Raw genomic sequence first — 26,837 nt, forward strand, 5'->3', positions numbered from 1 at the left:
GCAGGTAGCCCAGTTATACCAGTTGACTCCCATTGTCTGAGGCCATGACCTGGCTGTGACAGTGTCACTGTACCTTGGGTGGTCTGAGGCCATGACCAAACTGTGACAGTGTAACTGTATCTTGGGTGGTCTGGGGCCATGACCTGACTGTGACAGTGTAACTGTACCTTGGGTGGTCTGAGGCTATGACCTGACTGTGACAGTGTCACTGTACTTTGGGCGGTCTGGGGCCATGACGGTCTGAGGCCATGACCTAACTGTGACAGTGTAACTGTACCTTGAGTGGTCTGAGGCCATGACCTGACTGTGACAGTGTCACTGTACCTTGGGTGGTCTGAGACCATGACCTGGCTGTGACAGTGTCACTGTACCTTGGGTGGTCTGAGGCCATGACCTGACTGTGACAGTGTCACTGTACCTTGGGTGGTCTGGGGCCATGACCTGGCTGTGACAGTGTCACTGTACCTTGGGTGGTCTGAGGCCATGACCTGACTGTGACAGTGTCACTGTACCTTGGGTGGTCTGAGGCCATGACCTGACTGTGACAGTGTCACTGTACCTTGGATGGTCTGAGGCCATGACCTGGCTGTGACAGTGTAACTGTACCTTGGGTGGTCTGAGGCCATGACCTGACTGTGACAGTGTCACTGTATCTTGGGTGGTCTGAGGCCATGACCTGGCTGTGACAGTGTAACTGTATCTTGGGTGGTCCGAGGCCATGACCTGACTGTGACAGTGTAACTGTACCTTGGATGGTCTGAGGCCATGACCTGGCTGTGACAGTGTAACTGTACCTTGGGTGGTCTGAGGCCATGACCTGGCTGTGACAGTGTAATTGTACCTTGGGTGGTCTGAGGCCATGACCTAACTGTGACAGTGCAACTGTACCTTGGGTGGTCTGAGACCATGACCTGACTGTGACAGTGTCACTGTACCTTGGGTGGTCTGAGACCATGACCTGGCTGTGACAGTGTCGCTGTACCTTGGGTGGTCTGAGGCCATGACCTGACTGTGACAGTGTCGCTGTACCTTGGGTGGTCTGAGGCCATGACCTGACTGTGACAGTGTCGCTGTACCTTGGGTGGTCTGAGGCCATGACCTGACTGTGACAGTGTCACTGTACTTTGGGTGGTCTGGGGCCATGACCTGACTGTGACAGTGTAACTGTACATTGGGTGGTCTGGGGCCATGACCTGACTGTGACAGTGTAACTGTACCTTGGGTGGTCTGGGGCCATGACCTGACTGTGACAGTGTCACTGTACATTGGGTGGTCTGAGGCCATGACCTGACTGTGACAGTGTCACTGTACCTTGGGTGGTCTGGGGCCATGACCTGACTGTGACAGTGTCACTGTTCCTTGGGTGGTCTGAGGCCATGACCTGACTGTGACAGTGTCACTGTACATTGGGTGGTCTGAGGCCATGACCTGACTGTGACAGTGTCACTGTACCTTGGGTGGTCTGGGGCCATGACCTGACTGTGACAGTGTAACTGTACCTTGGGTGGTCTGAGGCCATGACCTGACTGTGACAGTGCCACTGTACCTTGGGTGGTCTGGGGCCATGACCTGACTGTGACAGTGTCACTGTACCTTGGGTGGTCTGAGGCCATGACCTGACTGTGACAGTGTCACTGTACCTTGAGTGGTTCTCAAACCTCTCCTTGTCTGAGGCCATGACCTGGCTGTGACACACTTACTATAGACAATAGTACTAGCACTGTTCCCACTGCGACACCCTTGTCAGACATCAAAATATGGTTGTAACTTTGTAATAAATAATGATGGACCCTTGGGTCTAGGATTTTTTTGTTCTCCCCAGGAACAGATGACGACCTCATGCATTACTGTGATATTTAATGCCTGTTTAAGATGGAAGACTAATAAAGACAGAAAAGTGTCGAGTTTTCGAGACTAGGTCATAAAAACAGCATTCATATCCCATCTGTGTGATAAAAAAAATAAATGTGATCATCCTGTCACCCCCAGCTTACAGCATTTGACTCTGAGTTTTCCTCAGCAGGACCAGTTCAAAAAGTGATTAGGGGTAGGAGGTTTAATAGCATAATATGCATATTAATGATGATATTAAGTTTTTTGAAAAGTTTTATTTTTGGCTGTCATGCCAAGTTGTCAAATTAGGTCGTAAAGATATCAGATGATAATGCAGTAATAATGGACATTGTTCTGTAAAATAATGTGCCTTTTAGAGAAATTTGTGGAATGTCTAATCAACATGCTGAATTCTTTTAGATCATCAACCTTCAGAATTTGGTGACAGAATTGAGCAATTTATACATTTCAGATATTAAAATTGTCTTATCAACGTAGGAGTTTTAACTGATGACTGAGTTACCAATTTTGTCAGAATAATTAATATCTATTTGACTATATCTTGTTGCTTAGAAACCTGTAACTAGCTTTGTAACATCAGGAAAAACCATTGTCGGGGGTAATATTTGGTCATTGTAGTACATCAGGAAAAACCATTGTCGGGGGTAATATTTGGTCATTGTAGTACATCAGGAAAAACCATTGTCGGGGGTAATATTTGGTCATTGTAGTACATCAGGAAAAACCATTGTCAGAGGTAATATTTGGTCATTGTAGTACATCAGGAAAAACCATTGTCGGAGGTAATATTTGGTCATTGTAGTACATCAGGAAAAACCATTGTCAGAGGTAATATTTGGTCATTGTAGTACATCAGGAAAAACCATTGTCGGAGGTAATATTTGGTCATTGTAGTACATCAGGAAAAACCATTGTCGGAGGTAATATTTGGTCATTGTAGTACATCAGGAAAAACCATTGTCGGGGGTAATATTTGGTCATTGTAGTACATCAGGAAAAACCATTGTCGGGGGTAATATTTGGTCATTGTAGTACATCAGGAAAAACCATTGTCGGGGGTAATATTTGGTCATTGTAGTACATCAGGAAAAACCATTGTCGGAGGTAATATTTGGTCATTGTAGTACATCAGGAAAAACCATTGTCGGGGGTAATATTTGGTCATTGTAGTACATCAGGAAAAACCATTGTCGGGGGTAATATTTGGTCATTGTAGTACATCAGGAAAAACCATTGTCGGAGGTAATATTTGGTCATTTTGGCTATTTCTTGCACTCCATGTTGACTTTGCTGATCGAGATACATTTTACAACAATCTTAAAATTGATAAGGACAATTTCATAACATCACCACGCTGTCATAACGTGAAGATATCAGCATGACACTATATATATATTATACCAGAACTTAGATTAACCCTTTCAACCGTAACTTCAATGAGAACTCTAATTTCAAATGCATGGCACCAAGTCCATTAGAATATGCTTTTAAAGGCATGATGTGAAGAATAAAGTTTCCCAAGAGGGGAAAAAAAAAAAGATTCCAAATGATCACTTTTTGTCCACAATTGGAGTGCACTATAAAGAACTACCCAAATCTGCTGGGGGTTTAATTAAGCCAGGAGTCAATCCTTATAATGATTTAGTGGGTAACAGTGAAGGTATTCCCAACCTGTAGGGTGACTAAGCTATTTTTTAGTTTCATAGCATCATTACATCAACAGACCTTTAAATGGTGATATTAAAACAGCAATTTTTGTTTGCTTAAATCCATTTTTACAACCAAAAACGAAGTAATTGAACCAAAAAATTGAAAACAATTAAAAGATATTGAGGCTCGTCATCATTTGTCATGTGTATTATTTTAACACCTCTACCGGCAGGAGAGCTACTTGAGCATCACCCATGCATGCATCGAGTTACCATTCTTTAGTGAACTCTTCTTCCTTGGAGTCTGCTTCCTGTGCTGGCAGCCATACAATTTGATGTCAATTCCCTGTTGTCGTGAATGAAGTTTCTTTATGAGGCCAAAGACGATCTCTTGGCTTTACTTCCTAACCGCATCTTGCTTTCACTGAATGTTTTACAATGATGTAATGGTTACAGTAAATTCACAATTACACGCTCAAAAAAACAACTATATTGTCATAAATCTGGAGGCGACATTGCAGATCACCTGACGGAGGAAGAGCTAGTTTAGATCACAGAGGAATTTCTACTATGCAGCTGTTGTGTGTTTAATGTGTTAGGATTTTTTCTATTTTAATTAGCTAATCCTTTGTCTCTACCTCCTCCATTAATGTTTAATTGATCAATGGTGTTCTCTGGAGGAAATTGGACAACATTTTAACACCACCACAGTTTCATTTTTCGAAAATCCTTGAGACAATTGCAATAAAAAGCATGAATAACAACAATAAAGATGACAAAATCTAAATGATTATCTGCCCTAACAATGTGATAAAAATGACGAAGTCTAGGTAATTACTGCCTCTAACCGGACATTATAACACTCGTCAACAGTGTGTCGCAGGATATCATTACATGTGTTGATTCAATTGATTAAGTTGTTGCATGCAAACGTATGGTCATTTTACCGATGGTCACTTTGTCAGCTCTCAGAGGACCAGATGACTCACCTATAACATATATATTATTATAGTCTTAGTCATTTCTTACATTGGAATGACTGGACCTTAGTTTTCCTTAAGTATTCCATCCCCTACATTGGAATGTCAGGACCTTAGTTTTACTAACATATTCCATCCCCTACATTGGAATGTCAGGACCTTAGTTTACTAACATATTCCATCCCCTACATTGGAATGACTGTAGATAGCCCAACACCAATATATGTGTATACAATTGGTCATCCTCAAAAAGAAAACAAACTCACCAACAGAACATTCTAGATTGAGAAGAAGAAATTATGAATGGGTTTCCCGAGTTTTATAGTGTTGACTGGTACTGAGTTTTGGTATAGGGTGTCATTTCTATAAACTGGGTTATATAGTCACCTAAGGACGTGTGCTGGAACAGTTACTTAATGAACCTGCCACAGGTTTGGCAAGTCTTTGCCTCATCACTAATATACCAAATCATCACAAAAGTGGTACATCAAAAGCAAAACAGTTTTTATCAAAAAAGAGCCAATTAAATATTTCATATCCAAAATTTGAAGGGCATAATTATTAAATCAACAGCTTGTCCAAAACAAGACAACAACCTGGCGGCCTACGGTCACCTCAGAATCATGCTAATTAACTTAATCTCTCCAGGGGCTAATTGGCTCGTCTTTGTCACTCGGATCAATATTATTGTCTCCCCTTCAGTGGTGGAAGTATATGGGATTGTGGTAGTTCACCACGTAGAACTGAACACACCGACACCTTTTGAGTCAGAGTTTAGGTTGAGTCATATCATACTGCCTTGGTATTGCAAACATGTAGTTACTAGAGATTCTGATCTAGGCCACAGCAGCGTTTGAATTAAATATGAAAGCATGGAGCAAGAGCATTTAGGTCAGATTGGTGTTCAGTTTTATTAGTGAATGCAAATTTGCAGGCCTTATATTGAGTGTAGGTCGCAGTTTTCTGTTTAGTTACAGTAGTTAAATATGCTTGATATTCATCAGGTGAGATTAATACACACTATCAACTCCCAAATGTGTTTGAACTGAAAACAGTATGTAAATTGATTTGTGTAATGTCATGTCAAGAACACACATCCAAGTCAGATCAATGTTTGAATTGAGTGTAGGTTACAGATCTGTGTACACAAAATCACGCAACAAAAACATCTAGGTCACATCAACGTTTTGATACATGCAATGTGTAAATGAAGTGTTGACATATAAGAAACTTCATAGCAAAATAGATGTGCTACACTGATTACTTCATCTATATCATGTCACAATGATAAAACAGTACTATTGTTCACAGTAAAATATCTAAAATATCACTACTAATTAAGAATCATTGTTATTTTGTGTTTGAAAGCCATTTTGGAAGACATGTGAAAAACATTCTTAAAATAAAAGGAGAACGATAATTAACCAATAACTATCTTTAGACACATTTTTTTTTAGTGTTTGAATTAACTAAGAGTTAGAATTAACATTACATTTATAGTGTTTGAACTAAGAGTTAGAATTAACATTACATTTATAGTGTTTGAACTAAGAGTTAGAATTAACATTACATTTATAGTGTTTGAACTAAGAGTAGAATTAACATTACATTTATAGTGTTTGAACTAAGAGTTAGAATTAACATTACATTTATAGTGTTTGAACTAAGAGTTAGAATTAACATTACATTTATAGTGTTTGAACTAAGAGTAGAATTAACATTACATTTATAGTGTTTGAACTAAGAGTTAGAATTAACATTACATTTATAGTGTTTGAACTAAGAGTAGAATTAACATTACATTTATAGTGTTTGAACTAAGAGTAGAATTAACATTACATTTATAGTGTTTGAACTAAGAGTTAGAATTAACATTACATTTATAGTGTTTGAACTAAGAGTTAGAATTAACATTACATTTATAGTGTTTGAACTAAGAGTTAGAATTAACATTACATTTATAGTGTTTGAACTAAGAGTAGAATTAACATTACATTTATAGTGTTTGAACTAAGAGTAGAATTAACATTACATTTATAGTGTTTGAACTAAGAGTTAGAATTAACATTACATTTATAGTGTTTGAACTAAGAGTTAGAATTAACATTACATTTATAGTGTTTGAACTAAGAGTAGAATTAACATTACATTTATAGTGTTTGAACTAAGAGTTAGAATTAACATTACATTTATAGTGTTTGAACTAAGAGTTAGAATTAACATTACATTTATAGTGTTTGAACTAAGAGTTATAATTAACATTACATTTATAGTGTTTGAACTAAGAGTTAGAATTAACATTACATTTATAGTGTTTGAACTAAGAGTTATAATTAACATTACATTTATAGTGTTTGAACTAAGAGTTAGAATTAACATTACATTTATAGTGTTTGAACTAAGAGTAGAATTAACATTACATTTATAGTGTTTGAACTAAGAGTTAGAATTAACATTACATTTATAGTGTTTGAACTAAGAGTTAGAATTAACATTACATTTATAGTGCCTCCTTCTTTATTTAAAACAATATGGAGCAACAAGTCAATTAAGGTACAACGATTTGTGTTGGCAATCAGGATATCAGCTAAATTTCACCGAAACTTTTGTTAATTAAATGATCAATGTTAGTATACTATAAGAGATGCTGGCAAGTCAATAGTAAATGGCTCTTTTCACAAGCACTTAAGTCAGGGGTTCATTAAAGTTTACACATGCTGGATGGTGTCCCTCCCCTGAGAGAGTTTATTGTGATGTATTACTGCCGTGTGTAACGTGAAATACACATCTGTTGTCCATGAGGACATGCCCACAAGAATCTTCCATGGAAATCCTCTTTGTCGTCTGTAATTCTTCATCTTCATATTGCCGCATGTGACAAATTTGAAATTAGGGAATGGGACTACTGCCAATTAATGTAATTTGTCATATGTATGCAAATTAGAATTGGAGCGTGTTCCGATTTGTAATGAATGTCTTCATAGCAAAGGCAATGTGAAAGGTCCCTAAGATCGACTGGGGAGTGTACATGAGTCAGTTAGTGTGACTTTATCATACAAATGTTGTTCCATGACTGTTTCGGAGCTCCACACAAAGGTGTCCCGAGCTCACAAGTGTTCCTCCCAATCGGTGTTAATGGTAGCTCTTAGCCATGCTAACTTGGTTAGCTGTTGCATCACGGCAGTAATGCTTGTTAGGCCCTGATTGCATTTCAAGCGTAATTAACGACAAGCATGTGATTCTGTATCATCATAGAACTAAATAACAATTACATTAAGCGTGGTATGATTTTCTAAACGTCATCATTATATAGCTATAAGCTCCTTCGTCCTTGTGGTTGAATTGACAGTCAATTGGAGTTGCAGATGAACGCTCCTAGTTAAAAAGCTTGTAACTGATAGTAAATATTCTGTTTGTTCAAATTGTTGTATCTTTATAATATCTTATGAACATTAAGATTTAGTATTATATATATATACACTTGTATATTATAGGTCTGTTTTTATATTTATATAATAATTATAGTGTTCTTCATTGTCTTCAGCATGCATCAAACATGACAATACTCAGAAAAAATGTTAAAAATAAAACTTTTCATGCCTGGGAAAAATGAAAGTGTCTGAATTATCATAGCTAGTTCCATCAAATATTGTAGACATCGGGGTAAATAATCAAACTTGAAATTCATGATAAATTCATTAATCATAGCGGGTATAAATTGGCCTCTGCTGCTTGACTTCTGTCAGTTCTATAGATTTTAAATAGGCTGCACCTCAAGCTTTTCTGTACATTCAGTAGGACACATGAAAACTCCTTAAACTATATCATGATTAGCACCTGATCCATTGAGACCTATCAATAATGTACGCGTACCTGATTTTCTGTAGAGATATAGACATATCTGCCTGCAATGATTTCCCCATATCATAATCATGTCCAGGCAGGTCTGGTGACCGTCTTGTTATGTTAACATACATTTATAGATTAGACTTGCCAATTATATTGATGTGTCATATATATCATCAAAGCCAGAATTTATTTAAAACAAATCATTATATTCCAGAGATAATGTCATGTTAGTGCAAATAAATAAATTTCACTTCTGTTTTACATGATTTTGTGTTTTGAATAAAATGAAATTCTGGCAGATTTTCAATATTGCCAAATTGCTTGGTTTTGGCAGATGTTGACTGATTCTTTTGGTTAACTAATTGTACAAAGGCTTTTGATTTGACTAGAATTAGAAAACTGAAATCTTTTACTGACTCTGTTGCCATGAGATCATAATTTGAATTAAACATGTCTCTTTGTGGTATTTTTTTAGTATTTTGGAAAAACAGTTAATTTACTATCATGATTGCCCATTTTCAGTTTTGATTCTTTTCAAAGAACGCTTTGAAATTGACAATCTGCTTTAGTTTATTACTTAAAGAGAAGAAGCATGAGGTTATAAAATTCCTCAAGTAAAATTTAAATGTTTTTTATCTACTGATAATGTTAATTATTATTGTCTAATATTGAATTTTTCCAATATCACATTTCCTGGATAGATAAGATTTAAAATGTACATTATTTTGATGATTCTTATTTTCAAAACTGTTTGATTCATGTTGAAATTATGTGAATCTTAAATCAGATGGTGTAAGTCAATGAATACTATTCAAATCATTGGAATCTTCTTCAATAGGTGATTAAGAATCTTTGATAAATTGGTTTCTAATTTGTATTTTACAGAGGTTGCCATTCAGATTCCGCCTACCAACAAAGAAGCCATCCAAGGCGATACCATCAAGTTCATTTGTAAGGTTCATCCTGATGTCCACAACTTCCACATGAAATGGAAACACAACAGTGTCCTTATAGACATGTCCTCAAATGTGGAAAAATATCATGAAATGGACAGTGGTCAAACTTTCATCATTCGGAATGTTGACCGTTATGACACTGGGACGTACACGTGTGTTGCCACATCAGGGAATGATAAAGACAGGGCATCTGCAACATTGTCCATTAAAAGTAAGTATAGGAAGTCGTCATAGATCCATTAAATGTAAGTACGGGAAATCATCATAGATCCATTAAATGTAAGTACAGGAAATCATCATAGATCCATTAAATGTAAGTACAGGAAATCGTCATAGGTCCATAATTAAAAGTAAGTACGAGAAACTGACTTGTAAGAGCCATTAAAAGTAATTGCAGGAAATTGTCATAGATTCATTAAATGTAAGTACGGGAAACTGTCATAGATCCATTAAAAGTAAGTACGAGAAACTGACATGTAAGAGCCATTAAAAGTAAGTACAGGAAATTGTCATAGATCCATTAAATGTAAGTACGGGAAACTGTCATATGTAGGAGCCTTTAAAAGTAAGTAGAGAAATCATCATAGATCCATTAAAAGTAAGTACAGGAAGTCGTCATAGATCCATTAAATGTAAGTACAGGAAGTCGTCATAGATCCATTAAATGTAAGTACAGGAAGTCGTCATAGGTCCATTAAAAGTAAGTACAGGAAGTCGTCATAGGTCCATAATTAAAAGTAAGTACGAGAAGCTGACTTGTAAGAGCCATTAAAAGTAATTGCAGGAAATTGTCATAGATTCATTAAATGTAAGTACGGGAAACTGTCATAGATCCATTAAAAGTAAGTACGAGAAACTGACATGTAAGAGCCATTAAAAGTAAGTACAGGAAATTGTCATAGATCCATTAAATGTAAGTACGGGAAACTGTCATATGTAGGAGCCTTTAAAAGTAAGTAGAGAAATCATCATAGATCCATTAAAAGTAAGTACAGGAAGTTGTCATAGATCCATTAAATGTAAGTACAGGAAGTCGTCATAGATCCATTAAAAGTAAGTACGGGAAGTCGTCATAGATCCATTAAAAGTAGATACAGGAAATCATCATAGATCCATTAAAAGTAAATATGGTAAATCGCCAAAGGACATTTAAAAGTAAGTAAGGAAATCTTTTTGTCATAGAACTATTCAAAATGTCCATTAAATATATAGTACAACCAATCATCTGCATTTGAAATTTTGTGGGGCAATAGTAAATAATGGCTATAATTTTGACCATTAAATGTATTATAGTTAACATCAATTGGTTGTGATTACCAGTCACTTACTCAAGCCCTTAAACTTTAAATGAGACATGGGGACATTGCCTTGTTGGTCTGCATTCAAGCATGCTTTCTTTTTCAAAAGATTTTGGTACTTGATTTTACATCATTTGATCTGATAAAATGTGGTAAGTGTTGAATGCACAAAGAGTAGAAATAACTTCAGTAAATATGTACTTGATTCTGGTGAATCTTGGTCAGTAACTACAGCCTGAGATTATAGGTAAAATTTTAAAATTGTATTTATGTCAATTGTTTGTGTTAAGCTTAAGAAAACATGAAGGGAGGTAACCCTGTACATTTTATGATTTAGAAAACAGGCAAAGGGAGGTAATCACTGTACACACTGTACAGTATCCAAGTTTGCTATATATTACATTTTATAAAATAAATAGTGGTGGAGTTTTAATGCCATAGCACCTTCCATTGGCTTGGTTGCTATGACCCTGTTTTCGGTGTCCCAGATCTGTGATTTCAAAAGTTCAATGTGGTCAACTTGGCCTGGTTCGATTTTAGATTTGATCATATATATATATGAACTGTAGATAATGTCATTCCTCACCTTATACCATACAGATTAATAGAATCTTTCACCCCCTTGGGGTGATACAGAGGAATCTCAACACGAGGGGAAGATTCCCTCGTCTCACTTTTACCCTCTTATGTATCTAATATTGATGTTACATAAATGCAAGGGAATGTTGACGTGACATGATGGTACTGTTGACATGACGAAATACAATTGTTGAGAATGTGAAAAGAGCATGTGTAGCTTGTCTTTTCCCTAGGATGAGATAAGAAAATCTCACCCTGGGAAAACTGCAGATATCTCTGTCCATGGTAAGAGATATCTGCAGAAGTGAAAATGTCATACCTCACCTTATAACATACAGATAATGTCATACCTCACCTTATAACATACAGATAATGTCATACATCACCTTATAACATTATACAATTATTGCCCTTGTTCCGGGTTGACATGAATATTTGACCACCCGAGAGGTGTCATGTCACCCGAGGGCGTAGCCAGAGGGTGACATGACACCTCAAGGGTGGGCAAATATTCATGTCAACCCGGAACAAGGGCAGTAATTGTTTTATTATACCGAAAAAAACATAAGTGAATTAATTTTGATATCAATAAGTTTATTTATTACTATCAACAGTTTTTAAGAAAAAAATTTAAGAGGTACCCCATCGTCTTTCTGGACCCGGCATAACATTCTCCCAGTCGAACTTTCAATGTATGGGCGTCGAAGTTTTCACAATCCTTTGGTCTAGGCCTACCTGTTGCAGATAGGAAATGTCTAAAGGAATCCACGACCCCATTGATGACCCTTTTGGTGTTTTTAGAATCCTTTTCTTGCAATAATTTCGCCAATTCCTCCTCTGTTGGCAGACGATAGCGTCCGCCGGCAGCCATTGTTGTTGTCAAGCAGAATACTCGGAACTCCTCTGATTCGACTACTTTTGAAGACGTTACGGAAGAGAGTTCCGAGTTGGGGCTCACGAGAGGGTGACATGACGATTTCGGAGGGCTCACGAGAGGGTGACATTATGATATTCAGAGGGTGACATGATGTTTCGAAAGCGACAGCAAGTAAATAATGAATTATTTGGAAAGTTGTGGTTGACATAACGAATGTTTTTAATCACGTGACATGGTTTTCACTAATCAGAAGCTGTGATACAAGTCTGAGGTATAATAATACAGATAATGTCATACCTCACCTTATAACATACAGATAATGTCATACCTCACCTTATAACATACAGATAATGTCATACTTCACCTTATAACATACAGATAATGTCATCCCTCACCTTATAACATACAGATGTCATACCTCACCTTATAACATACAGATAATGTCATACTTCACCTTATAACATACAGATAATGTCATCCCTCACCTTATAACATACAGATGTCATACCTCACCTTATAACATACAGATAATGTCATCCCTCACCTTATAACATACAGATAATGTCATACCTCACCTTATAACATACAGATAATGTCATACCTCACCTTATAACATACAGATAATGTCATCCCTAGTCTAAAATATCATTCTTTGAATTTAACATTGATTCAGGGATTTGAACATTGTCCATAAGAATAGGGAAAAAAAAAAACTTTTTTTTTTTTCTTTTTAAATTTACTCAGGTTTAATCTTTAAGAATTGTTTTATATTGTTTTAACATTTATCCCAAGACAAAAAAGAAAAATGCAGAAAACATCTCATTACGCCCATAGCACTTCAGAAAAGGAATTCCAATCCATTAGTGAAGACATCATTCTTATAAAACATAGGTGGAGTTTCATTGGGTGGTGACATTAGATATTTTATAGTAAAATGATATTGTACATAAAATTTTATGACACAGACAATAGAATTGGTGTCCTTGCCAATTTGACCCTTGTTCCATAGCTGACACCCTGGGAGCTGTAAAACCAGGATATTCATATAGAGAATCATAGCATGGAATCAGAAGGGGAGCATGTTCTCTGTTCAGATCTCATAAAAGGACAGTCTCATATGAGTCAGACCAAGTTAAAATTGCGATGTATTATACCAGTTGTTTCAGCATCCAGCCTAGACAGAGGTTTCATACAAAACCTCATCAAAGTTTCCACAGTGAATTTCCAACAATGTTTTTTTTAAATGATTGCTTTGTCTTGTCTTCATTATTAAAAAACTCGTGACAGACTGGTACTGTTTTAACATGGCTCACAGGTTTGTTTACAGCTTTGTTATAAGAACTTTAAATGATATTGTGTGCTCATGTTCCTGGAAAGTATGTATATGAGTAATTGTAATTTTAGGTCACCTTAGATGAAAATCATTCTTCTTGATGACGGCATTTTATTTCATACTAGTCTATTCCTCAATTTCTTAGATGCTTAGCATCTACATTTAGCCATTTATAGTTGAAGCATTTTGTGGATCTGCATTTTGTGGTTCTTCGCAAGTATGGTAAGCTCAAAGCTGTACAACCTACAAATATTAGTGACGGTTAACAGGTTCATTTCTTTAACCATGGGTAAGTACCACATTGTAAAGAAATTTGGTAAAATCAGGGGAAATGTGTTCAATTCTTCATTCAAAAACAAAAACCGTTCAGTTTTCAGTATGTATTCAGGTGGCCGTTAAGGGTTGTTGGCCTCTTGTATGTATCATTATGTTTTATTGTACATAATGCAGCCTGATGGTTTCTTTCGTTTCTTTCGTTTCTTTCGTCACTGTTAGGAGTCAGTAGCATTAGACGCCATGATCTTGTGGAACATCTAGGGTATTTATTTTTTCAGATACATGCTCGTTTGGATAGACATGCTGAGACCTGTGTACTAGTCATCCTAAATTTGTTTCATGGAACCTCAATCTTTCATACTCCTGATTTGTTTACAATTCCCTTCATCCTGCAATGGACTGGACTAGATCAATGAAGGGATAATTCATTTAAGATTATTGGGGGAGGTTCAAATTGCTTATTATATGGAAAAAAGAAAGGAAAATATAACCTTAATCCAATCCATTTTGGGTTCTGTCAGGAATATTTTGTTTCAAAATAGACATGTGGGTTATGTGTTTACTATCACAACTTCCTCTGGTTGTCATAGCAAAAACATCCTGGTTCCAGAAGATTTTTTCTCTCTTATCACTCAGGACTTGGTTGTTTGGGGACGATGCATGTGAAATGTTGAGAGATGTAATAAACCTGACACTTGAAAACAGAGCCAGCTCTGGCTCCAATCAGCCAAAGTATACTCAGCATAGTGATATCACACTTAAAAGTCCTGAATTATTAAAAAAAAAATGTCTTTTTCAATTTCAAAACATTCAACTATTGTATGGATATAAAGACAAAAGAATTTGACACAAAAACAACAAGCATATATAGCATTATTATTATAAGTCCTTAAAAATGTTTGCCTTATCCAATGAAGACAATTTCAGATGCCAGATTTTGGTGTATACATCATGTATTAAAACACTTTTGAAATTTAAATTTGATCAGTTGCCAAGCTTGCAATGATCATGGTGTTTGGTTAAATTTGCATGTTTTTTATTATTCCATTGTTCAATATAAGAGAAATGTCATATCAAGAAAGATCAAATACTGAGAAAGAGATAGAGAGAGATGTCATACTAGTTATGAGAAAGAGAGATGTCATATTAGTTATGAGAGAGAGAGAGATGTCATATTAGTTATGAGAGAGAGAGAGATGTCATACAGAGAGAGAGAGAGAGATGTCTTACAGAAAGAGAGAGAGAAAGATGTCATACAGAGAGAGATATACCATACAGAGAGAGATATGTCATACAGAGAGCGATATGTCAAACAGAGAGAGATGTCATACAGAGAGAGATACCATACAGAGAAAGAGAGAGATATCATACAGAGAGAGAAAGATGTCATAGGGAGAGAGAGATACCATACAGAGAGAGATGTCATACAGAGAGAGAGAGAGAGAGATGTCATACAGAGAAAGATGTCATACAGAGAGAGAGAGAGAGAGATGTCATACAGAGAGAGAGATATGTCATACAGAGAGATAAAGATACCATACAGAGAGAGAGAGGTCATACAGAGAGAGAGATGTCATACAGAGAGAGATATGTCATACAGAGAGAGAGATGTCATACACAGAGAGATATGTCATACAGAGAGAGAGAGATGTCATACAGAGAGAGAGATACCATACAGAGAGAGAGATGTCATACAGAGAGAGAAAGATGTCATACAGAGAGAGAAATACCATACAGAGAGAGAGAGAGAGATGTCATACAGAGAGAGAGATACCATACAGAGAGGGAGAGAGAGAGAGAGGTTGTACAGAGAGAGAGATGTCATACTGTGAGAGAGAGAGATGTCATACAGAGAGAGAGGTCATACAGAGAGAGATACCATACAGAGAAAGATGTCATTCAGAGAGAGAGATGTCATACAGAGAAAGATGTCATACAGAGAGAGAGATACCATACAGAGAGAGATATGTCATACAGAGAGAGAAAGATGTCATACAGAGAGATAAAGATACCATACAGAGAGAGAGAGAGAGAGATGTCATACAGAGAGAGAGAAAAGTCATACAGAGAGAGAGATGTCATATCAAAGGAGATATATGTCATATAGAGACAGCAAGAGAAAGATGTCATATAGAGACAGCAAGAGAAAGATGTCATACAGCGAGAGATGTCATATCAAGAGAGAGATGTCATATCAAGAGAGAGATGTCATATCAAGAGAGAGATGTCATATCAAGAGAGAGATGTCATAACATGAGAGAGATGTCATATCAAGAGAAAGATGTCATAACAAGAGAAAGATGTCATATCATGAGAGAGATGTCATAACATGAGAGAGATGTCATATCAAGAGAGAGAGAGATATACAGAAATGTTGTTCAGAGAGAGAGAGATGTCATAGGGAGAGAAAGATATGTCATATCAAGAGAGAGATATATATATATATATACAGACATGTTGTATAGAGAAGAGATATATATGTCATACCATGATATAACTATAAGGCAATCCTATGTTGGTCCCATTGATGTATGTACTGTCCTTAAATTACCTTAATTGTATTAATAAGGCATTAAAAAGTAGCAACCAACCATGTTTACTGTTAAGTTTTCAAAAATAAGTTAAATGACCTTGGTACCTAAGCAAAGTGTCATAAGGTGTCCAAGATTCATCCTGACTTAAAGGATTTTTGCCATCTTAACTTTCTTTTCTATATTTTCAGCTACTCCAGAACCACCATCAAGAGTGGAAATCGTAGCATGTTCTGGTCACATGGTCGACCTATCATGGGAAGCCGGAGATGATGGTGGCTCCAAAATAATATCATATCTAACACAATTCAATACATCTGACAATCCAAACTTTTGGAATAATTATTATGAGGAAATTCAGGGAGATCAAACAACAGGTATTGTGAACTTATCACCGTGGGGAGAATACTCGTTTAGACTGTTAGCGAGGAATAGTATCGGGTACAGTGAGCCCAGTCAACCTACACATGCGACATGTATAACACCACCAGACCATCCAGATGGCAATCCTAGAAATGTCCGCACACTCACGCATAAGAAGAAAAAGCTGATCATCGCATGGATGGTAAGTTTGGCCAAATATTAATTTATGTATTTATCCTCAAACAAGTGTGAACAAGCCCCCTTCCTAGTGTAAACGTTAACTACCATATATATCCTCAAACAAGCCCCCTTCCTAGTGTAAACGTTAACTACCATATATTTCCTCAAACAAGCCCCCTTCCTAGTGTAAACGTTAACTACCATATATATCCTCAAACAAGCCCCCTTCCTAGTGTAAACATTAACTACCATATATATCCTCAAACAAGCCCCCTTCCTAGTGTAAACATTAACTACCATATATATCCTCAAACAAGCCCCCTTCCTAGTGTAAACGTTAACTACCATATATATCCTCAAACAAGCCTCCTTCTTAGTGTAAACGTTAACTACCATATATATCCTCAAACAAGCCCCCTTCCTAGTGTAGACATTAACTACCATATATATCCTCAAACAAGCCCCCTTCTTAGTGTAAACGTTAACTACCGTATTTATTCCCAAACAAGCCCCTTTCTCAGTGTTGAAGTTTAGTTTGGAATTAATCCTCTAGATAAGCTCCCTTTCCTAGTGTAGAAGCTTAATTAGTACCATATTTATCCTTAGACAATGATCTCCCTCCCCTAAAGTAACAATATGTAATGTAGTATTCAAGTTTGGGAAGCTTTTTATGTACACCACTTTCAGCTTACCATTTTAAAACCGAGGATTCACCAAAAAAATGTTGACGGTTTTGTTGTTGTTTTGCGGAAAAAGACACTATTTGATATATTTGAAGTAACGCCATTGTCAAGTGCAAATTGTAAATAGATATTACCCAAGGTCTTTATACATTGTATGCCAATTCTAAAGTAAATAGATGACATGTGTAAATTCTCATAACACAGATAAATCTATGAAAAGATACATAGGAGTGCATAAAACCAGTTAAAAGCTATATACACATCACATATTCTACATGACAATCTTGTGCAGTAACCATGGAAACTGCCCTGTCATCAGTTCCTTTTCAGATTCTCTCCGATATCGATAATTCAGAAAATGACATATCGTTTTTGTTATGTCATTTTCATTTCCCAAAGTGTAAGGAAGAAAATTAGTGGAAATGAGTTATTACACTTGAAAGTGAAATTGCCTTGAGTAAGTACATCTAGTGCTCTTTGTAGAGTTCTCTTAATGAAACATCTAATCGCTTTCCCAACTGAAAACCACTTTCTGTTGATAGGGTTTGTATTGTAAGAGCTATAGACACAAGCTTCAGAGCCACATTAATTGTCCGAGTTCTCTACAAAATCATACTCCTCATAAGGTTTACATTGTAATGTAACGACATTATAGGGGTGACTATTGGGGTAAAGAAAGCTATCATCATATTATCACAATAGTCCAGAGACTAATGTGATACTATTACAATAGATATTTTTTCAGCTTTAAACAATTTTGTTCTACACCAGAAATAAAGCAAACTAATCAATTAATTGTATCACAATGCTTTATATCAACGATTGCGTTTTTCATCTGCTAACACCACATCAGGATGATATCCATCTTCAAATTGAGACAATAAAAAGGTTGGAATGCCTGTATCGCATGACTTAATTTCCTGTTGAACTTTAAACAGTAAGAACATCCCCAAGTAGACAAGACCTAACAGAATCATCCATGTTAACAGTAGTCTTAAGTATCACTCGCAGAATCATCAGTGTTAACAGTAGACTTAAGTATCGCTTACAGAATCATCAGTGTATCAATTTGTGATTTAAATACTATTTCCATTCTAAATATATTGTGTAAATTTTGTATTGAGAGCTATCCCTGATTTTGACGCTCTTGCAAAAAGGATATACAAACATTTTGGAAAGAGGCCTGGCATGATAAAAAATTTGCTTTCAAGTTGCTTTCTAAGAGAAAAAATACTGTCGACAGTCAATAGTTTATGGTATTGGCCCATTGTTATTGACAGAAAAGCTATCGAATACATTGATATTTAAATCTGTCATCACATCACTGCTAAAATCATAATAGTATAGGGATCCACATTGTCCAAATTCTCTCCCAAATTATATAATTCCAATTCCTATCAATATTCCCTATCAATATTCCCATCAATATTCCCATGCATCAATAACAAATCAACATAGAAATTTATTCCATTCAAGAGTAAACATCACAGAGGATAAAACATGTTTAATTTAGCTGAGAAATAGCTTCTTTTCTGTTAATGCAGTGTTTGGGTGAAAGTTTGTCCATTTTCCAGATTATCACTGACATTACTTGAGAATATGAGGTTTGTTAATGTAGACATTTTGTCTACAAGCTACTACATCCCTGTACCAGGCCCCAAACCCACTGCCTCTATTTAATACAGCCGGTCGTGGATATTCTAATTCATGCTTGTGAAATGTTAATATTTCAATTGAAGTAAACGTCACTAAGTGATGACTGTTCTAAGGACGCGACTGTAGTCTGTAAGGGTGGTAGAATGTTATTGAGGTAATTTAGGAAATTTACGGTAGTGATGCTCTGTTCTGTATTCAGAGACACCATGGTGCCACCGATATTAAAATAAACATATTTCCATTGCTCCAATTTTGTTCAGTACCCAGTTTAATTTTTTTAGATTTATTATTAAATACACATGTCTACAACAGATCACTCAATGTCCGGTCTTACTCAGAGCCAATTCAGAGCGCAGTCTCGGTCAGTTTGTTTTTAACAGAAGTTTATACCTCTTATATTTGCTTTTAATCCTTTTATAATTTCTTTTTCCATTATTGATTTGGGACTTATCAACTATTGAAGCCATTAAGGGCCAAACAACACTATGAAAATAACTGTCTACAAAATTGGTTGAATTATATATAATAGGTATGTCCCCATTAACAGATGGACCACTGGCTACAATATGAGTGTAGATCGCATGCAGGAATAGATTTCCGAGAATGTGGTAATTTGTAGAGTACCATTCAACAGGGAATTACAATGAATGACATGCAGCAGAAATGTTTATAAAATATGACGGATTCTCTATCTTACCACTCATATTTCTCTGCTGTACAGTGGGATTTATTTCCTGCTAGGCATTATAGACCCCTAATTGATGTGATGTTGGGAAACTAAATTGTTCCGAGGACACAGGATTGTAGCTGATAGGAGCGAGCGTATAGAAACTTGTCTGTAAGCTAAACACTACCTGGAGGAGAAATATTCAAATATCCTTGACTCGTTCTGGTGTCATGTCCAAAATAAATGACAAAAAACCTGTTTATATCATTTTACAATACAGTTACCATAAAATTAGAGAAATCCTTCCTTTCAAGATCAAATGGTTTCTTCATTCCTTTCTGGTAAAATACAGTCTAGATCGGATGTTTCCTAAAAATCTATACAGTGTTTCCTATCAGAGAGATTTATACCAACTCTATACACTTCCCCAAATATCCCTAAAGTGTTTTGTGTATATATTTCAAATTAATATGCTGGAAATTGTGTTCCGAAATTTTTTAGATATCCTTAACAACCACATGTGTACATGTAAGGACACTAGCATGTATAACACATCATCATCAATACCAATCAGAGATATAATATATGAGATAATATATAGCTTTAACTCTTAAAAATGTAACCTTTTAAAAACATTTTAACAAAATTCATGTCAAGTTTGAAAAAAATCTAGTTAGGGTTGAATAAAACGGATCCTGAACATTGACAATTCTATCTCCAACTGTTTATCACATCAGATGTGTCACAATTGTTAGATGGTATTTCTGGCAACATATTGAAATAAATACAATAATTGACTAGAAGGCCTTTATATTGCCCTCCAGCTCAGAAATCACAATATACTTTAACCATGGTTTTCCCTCATTTATTGTTTAAAGGTGTCTCGTAGTGACAGCACACGATATCAGACTGTCCATCGTAAAAATCGAGTTGTGACCGATTCCTTGGTAAATGTCAGATGTCTGTGACATTAAACTTACAATCATACGCAATATACTCTTCTTTGTGTTTTATGATGTCTAAAAATGCCTTGATGAGCACTTTTATCATAGTTCATACGGGGTCATAGGGGTGTGTAGACATCAGAAATAGTGAGGTATAATCAAATCACTTTACCATTAGAGGCTGCTAACGCATTAGATGTACTGATTCCTACACTGTAGGTGATACAAATGAAATTATCCGGGGTATTCCTGTCTAATACCGATACATTAATCCCAGGGTATTCCTGTCTAATACCGATACATTAATCCCAGGGTATTCCTGTCTAATACCGATACATTAATCCCAGGGTATTCCTGTCTAATACCGATACATTAATCCCAGGGTATTCCTGTCTAATACCGATACATTAATCCCAGGGTATTCCTGTCTAATACCAATACATTAATCACAGGGTATTCCTGTCTTAACGATACATTAATCCTAGGGTATTCCTGTCTAATACCAATACATTAATCCCAGGGTATACCTGTCTAATACCGATACATTAATCCCAGGGTATTCCTGTCTAATACCGATACATTAATCCCAGGGTATTCCTGTCTAATACCGATACATTAATCACAGGGTATTCCTGTCTAATACCAATACATTAATCCCAGGGTATTCCTGTCTTAACGATACATTAATACCAGGGTATTCCTGTCTTAACGATACATTAATCCCAGGGTATTCCTGTCTAATACCGATACATTAATACCAGGGTATTCCTGTCTTAACGATACATTAATACCAGGGTACTCCTGTCTTAACGATACATTAATCCCAGGGTATTCCTGTCTCTGATCAGGGTATTCCTGTTTAATACCGATACATTAATCCCAGGGTATTTCTGTCTCATCAGAATGAGATTATCACAACCTATTCCAGGGTAGCCAACCTGTAAGTAGCCGGGAGATCTCCCACATTGGGCTCTTCCAATGTGTGAGACTTTTTTATGACGTCGCGGCATCACAGCGTTTTATTAAAAATATCAGACATTAACAGATATTTAAGTCATTTATTCAATATATCTTCTTGCTTTGAAATCTCCTCCTTTGGAGCAAGGTGATAGTCAATAATTTCCTCTTCAAGTGAATCCTTCTCATCCTTGGTGACATTACATGTAATCTAGCTGCCAGTTGTAGAACTTAAAGAACTAAATAAGTTTCCAATAGTTTTGTAAGTTGATAATTAATAGTTTTATTCAATAGTTAAGGGGTAAGATAATTAGATTATAAAATGTTTTGAAGCAATGGATAACTGTTCTATTTATATTATGTAGGCATTTGAGATTTTTGGATTTAATTTCTAGTAGATAAAGTATATAGCTCTATGGCTAGGTACCATAAAATCCATGTCAAAGAAGGAATATGTAGGGGGAACTTTGCAATCATTTTGTCCGTCACTGCCATATAGTTTTGAATTATCTGTCAAGAGTTTAATTTCTAGTTGTGGTAATTATATAAACTTTTACCTGAAAAACCAACTGACAAAATGTGGCGTTTTATATCATATACTGCGCTTGATCTGATCGAAAAGTTAGCTTTAAACAACTTGCAATAGGCATGCTCATTTCCGAAAACACTTTTAGAAATCCAATCGTGATTTTTTCCCCGTGGCCATGGCGATTCTTTGAACTTGGCGAGCTTAGTGGACCAGATAGCGATCTTTTTCCTTTTAGGCGACGGCATATTTCACGAGATATCAAAGGGATTGTTCAGTTATAAACTGAGAATGTGAATATTACTCACTATTTCATGTAGGCCTAAGCTTAGTTATCGCTTTCAGAAGTCGGCTCTCCGAACGTGCTTCCGTCGCTACCAACCGGACGTGAAGCGCAACGCCTGGTGTATTCTTTACAAAAACTGTAAGAGTTATTCCCCTTTGAACAGTCCCAAGCTAAAGTTGTCGATTTCATGGCTTCGCATGAGCCGACATAAGAAAACTTTATCGATGTGTGAGATTTGTACATCACGTTACGTGAGGATTGCTTCAACGTGAGAAGGGACATTTTAGGGACGTTTTTTACGTGAGTTTTTTGTCTCATGTGAGTGAGTTGGCAACCCTGCTATTCCTGTGAATGATATTATCCCAGCCTATTCCTGTGAATGATATTATCCCAGCCTATTCCTGTGAATGATATAATCCCAGCCTATTCCTGTGAATGATATAATCCCAGCCTATTCCTGTGAATGATATCATCCCAGCCTATTCCTGTGAATGATATTATCCCAGCCTATTTCTGTGAATGATATAATCCCAGCCTATTCCTGTGAATTATATAATCCCATCCTATTCCTGTGAATGATGTAATCCCAGCCTATTCCTGTGAATGATATAATCCCAGCCTATTCCTGTGAATGATATCATCCCAGCCTAATCCTGTGAATGATATAATCCCAGCCTAATCCTGTGAATGATATAATCCCAGCCTATTCCTGTGAATGATATAATCCCAGCCTATTCCTGTGAACGATATAATCCCAGCCTATTCCTGTGAATGCTATTATCCCAGCCTATTCCTGTGAATGATATAATCCCAGCCTATTCCTGTGAATTATATAATCCCATCCTATTCCTGTGAATGATATAATCCCAGCCTATTCCTGTGAATGATATAATCCCAGCCTATTCCTGTGAATGATATCATCCCAGCCTAATCCTGTGAATGATATAATCCCAGCCTATTCCTGTGAATGATATAATCCCAGCCTATTCCTGTGAATGATATAATCCCAGCCTATTCCTGTGAATGATATAATCCCAGCCTATTCCTGTGAATGATATTATCCCAGCCTATTCCTGTGAATGATATAATCCCAGCCTATTCCTGTGAATGATATAATCCCAGCCTATTTCTGTGAATGATATAATCCCAGCCTATTCCTGTGAATGATATAATCCCAGCCTATTCCTGTGAATGATATAATCCCAGCCTATTTCCTTCTGATGAGGAAATGGTATAATCCCAATGTATAACTCCATCTAAATAAGAATAGTATAACTACTCCATCTAAATAAGTATGGTATAACTCCATCTTAATAAGTATGGTATAACTCCATCTAAATAAGAATGGTATATTTCCATCTAAATAAGTATGGTATATCTCCATCTAAATAAGAATGGTATAACTCCATCTAAATAAGTATGGTATAACTCCATCTAAATAAGTATGGTATAACTCCATCTAAATAAGTATGGTATAATTCTATTGATAAGAATGGAATAATTGCAGCCTTTTCTCCTGTGTGATAAATACAAACTAATCCTCACCTATTCCTGTGTGATAAGATTGGTTAATTATCAGGTAGCAGGTATTTTTTGTGGTATATGTGATAATGATACATTATGAGAAATTTATATTGAATCGACACGTAGATATTTATCTGAAGTATCCACTGTGTCAATCAATATGTAGCCAGTGAAATGCTGATGGTTTAAGATGAGATTTACCGGGAGTCTTGTGTCTAATTATCAGCCATGTTAATACTGATATCATGGCAGATCTGCCTGTAGATGGATCAGGCAATGATGAGTTTCCCTTGTACCTTTGTCCGGCACGTGTCACCTACCAATAGCGCTGAATTAGATTGTATCATTCTAGTCTAGACGTGACAAAAGGTGGGAGCGAGTGTCACATGTTATGGAAGCACTGGTTTCTCTCTCTTCCTCACAATGTAGGTTATAGCGTACTTATCTTGGCGAGGCTGTTGATGTCCTTTTAAGACTTTAATGCCTAGAGCCAGGAAATGTCGACTACGTGACAACAAATAGGTGTAGCTGTTTATACATGTCGGAGGACATGTTACTACTGTCTCGTTATCAACAGTGTGTCGCATCCTTACATCTTGTTTATGGTGATGCTGATTGTTGCAATATTGTAAAGTCTGGCAACATTATCTATCTTCGTTATTTTTTTAGCTTGACCTGAAACAAAAACATGCTTGTTAGTTTTGTTTCCTGAAATCACAGGCGTCTGTCTCTGGTTAGTAGCTATAGTAAAACATATGAGTCCCTTCTCCTACGATATCAACAAGTTGTAGCTATAGATATCAACAAGTTGTAGCTATAGATATCAACAAGTTGTAGCGCTTGAAGAGTTGGAAGTGGGGGATGAGCTTTGATTCACTTTGAATTTAAGTTAAATCCAACTAAAATATCACAAACTTCAGTAACATACCTTGGTTTAGAATCTTTAAATAGGTATCAAGCCATGTTATTCTTTTGTCGTGTGACAACGATTTAAAGATGAAAAAATGGATGAAAAGTTGTTGGGATAGCTGACAATGCATCAACTTTGGAACAGAAGTATCATGTATATTTTAGAGAGATATGCAAGGGGCAATCTGATTGGTCGATAGCTCTATAAACAATTCTTACTATAATTGTTGACCAATCAATAGCCTACTTCTGTTCCACTGTCGATGCAATGTCTGATCTTAAAAGTAGCGGGGCTAATATTTTGTTCTATGAATACTTACTAGAAGCAGATGCTTGTGCTTAAATGAATTCCAAATTCACATTTATCACAAAAAGTAATTCCTAAGATTTATACCCACCTTAACCTGGATTTCACCTAGATATACCCACCTTTACCTGGATTTCACCTAGATTTACCTACCTTTAACTGGATTTCACCTAGATATACCCACCTGTAACTGGATTTCACCTAGATTTACCCACCTTTACCTGGATTTCACCTAGATATACCCACCTTTACCTGGATTTCACCTAGATTTACCCACCTTAACCAGGATTTCACCTAGATTTACCCACCTTTACCTGGATTTCACATAGATATACCCACCTTAACCAGGATTTCACATAGATTTACCTACCTTTAACTGGATTTCACCTAGATTTACCCACCTTTACCTGGATTTCACCTAGATTTACCCACCTTTACGTGGATTTCACCTAGATTTACCCACCTTAACCTGGATTTCACATAGATATACCCACCTTAACCTGGATTTCACCTAGATTTACCTACCTTTACCTGGATTTCACATAGATATACCCACCTTAACCAGGATTTCACATAGATTTACCTACCTTTACCTGGATTTCACCTAGATTTACCCACCTTTACCTGGATTTCACCTAGATTTACCCACCTTTACCTGGATTTCACCTAGATATACCCACCTTTACCTGGATTTCACCTAGATTTACCCACCTTTAACTGGATTTCACCTAGATATACCCCCCTTAACCAGGATTTCACATAGATTTACCCACCTGTAACTGGATTTCACATAGATTTACACGATGGGTGTCATGATCATGAAGCAGAAAACTCTTCAGGAACACATGGTCATATGAGTTCCCTACCAATGAAACCGGGGGACTTTAGGCTTCCTCTCTGTCCATCTGTCTTCTTTGTTCGTCCATGTGTTTTCTGCACTTTTCTCGGCCATACTGAATTAAAGGCATGTCGGTGAAAGCTGGAGTGTAACTTCAGCATGAGTAGCTACAGATCAAGTTCGAGTTTCGGGGATTTGGGGTCAAGGTCAGGGTCACTGTTACTATTTTTAGCCGATGCCAGTAGAGGACATGTATTGCTTTAGCAATCAGCATACTTGAACACCTTTATTGTACTTTTATAAGAGTCTCCATACCAATCTATCTTTCATTCATATTTGGTCCTCCTGTTATTGATTTGCGTTAGAAATAAGGTTTTGTTAGCTCACCTGGACCGAAGGTCCGGTGAGCTTATGTCATGGCGCGGCGTCCGTCGTCTGTCGTCCGTCGTCCGTCGTCCGTCGTCCGTCAACATTTGCTTCAAATCGCTACTAGTCAAAAAGTTATTATTGGATTTTGACCAAATTTAGTCAGAAACATCCTTGGCAGAAGGGGATCAGATTTTGCATAAATGGTGACTCTGACCCCCAAGGGGCCTGAGGGGCGGGGCCCAATAGGGGAAATTGAGGCAATTCCTTTAAATCGCTACTTGTCATAAAGTTATGAATGGATTTTAATCCAATTTGGTCAGAAACATCCTTTGGGGAAGGGGAACAGATTTTGCATAAATGGTTACTCTGACCCCCAAGGGGCCAAAGGGGCGGGGCCTAATGGGGAAATAGAGGTAATTCCTTTAAATCGCTACTTGTCATAAAGT

At 36.6% G+C, this 26,837-nt stretch overlaps 1 protein-coding gene across 2 annotated transcripts in view; it reads left to right on the forward strand.

Annotated features, from left to right (window-relative positions):
• LOC117331526 (neuroglian-like) overlaps positions 1–26,837 on the forward strand; it is a 139,351-nt gene that overhangs the window by 81,209 nt on the left and 31,305 nt on the right. For both annotated transcript variants that reach the window (XM_033890269.1, XM_033890270.1), the window contains exons 2-3: positions 9,218–9,499; positions 16,374–16,747. In XM_033890269.1, the coding sequence (XP_033746160.1) occupies positions 9,218–9,499; positions 16,374–16,747 (656 nt within the window). The remainder of the gene's footprint in view (positions 1–9,217; positions 9,500–16,373; positions 16,748–26,837) is intronic.

This window comes from Pecten maximus, chromosome 7, assembly GCF_902652985.1.
Source record: "Pecten maximus chromosome 7, xPecMax1.1, whole genome shotgun sequence".
Lineage (NCBI taxonomy): Eukaryota > Metazoa > Mollusca > Bivalvia > Pectinida > Pectinidae > Pecten > Pecten maximus.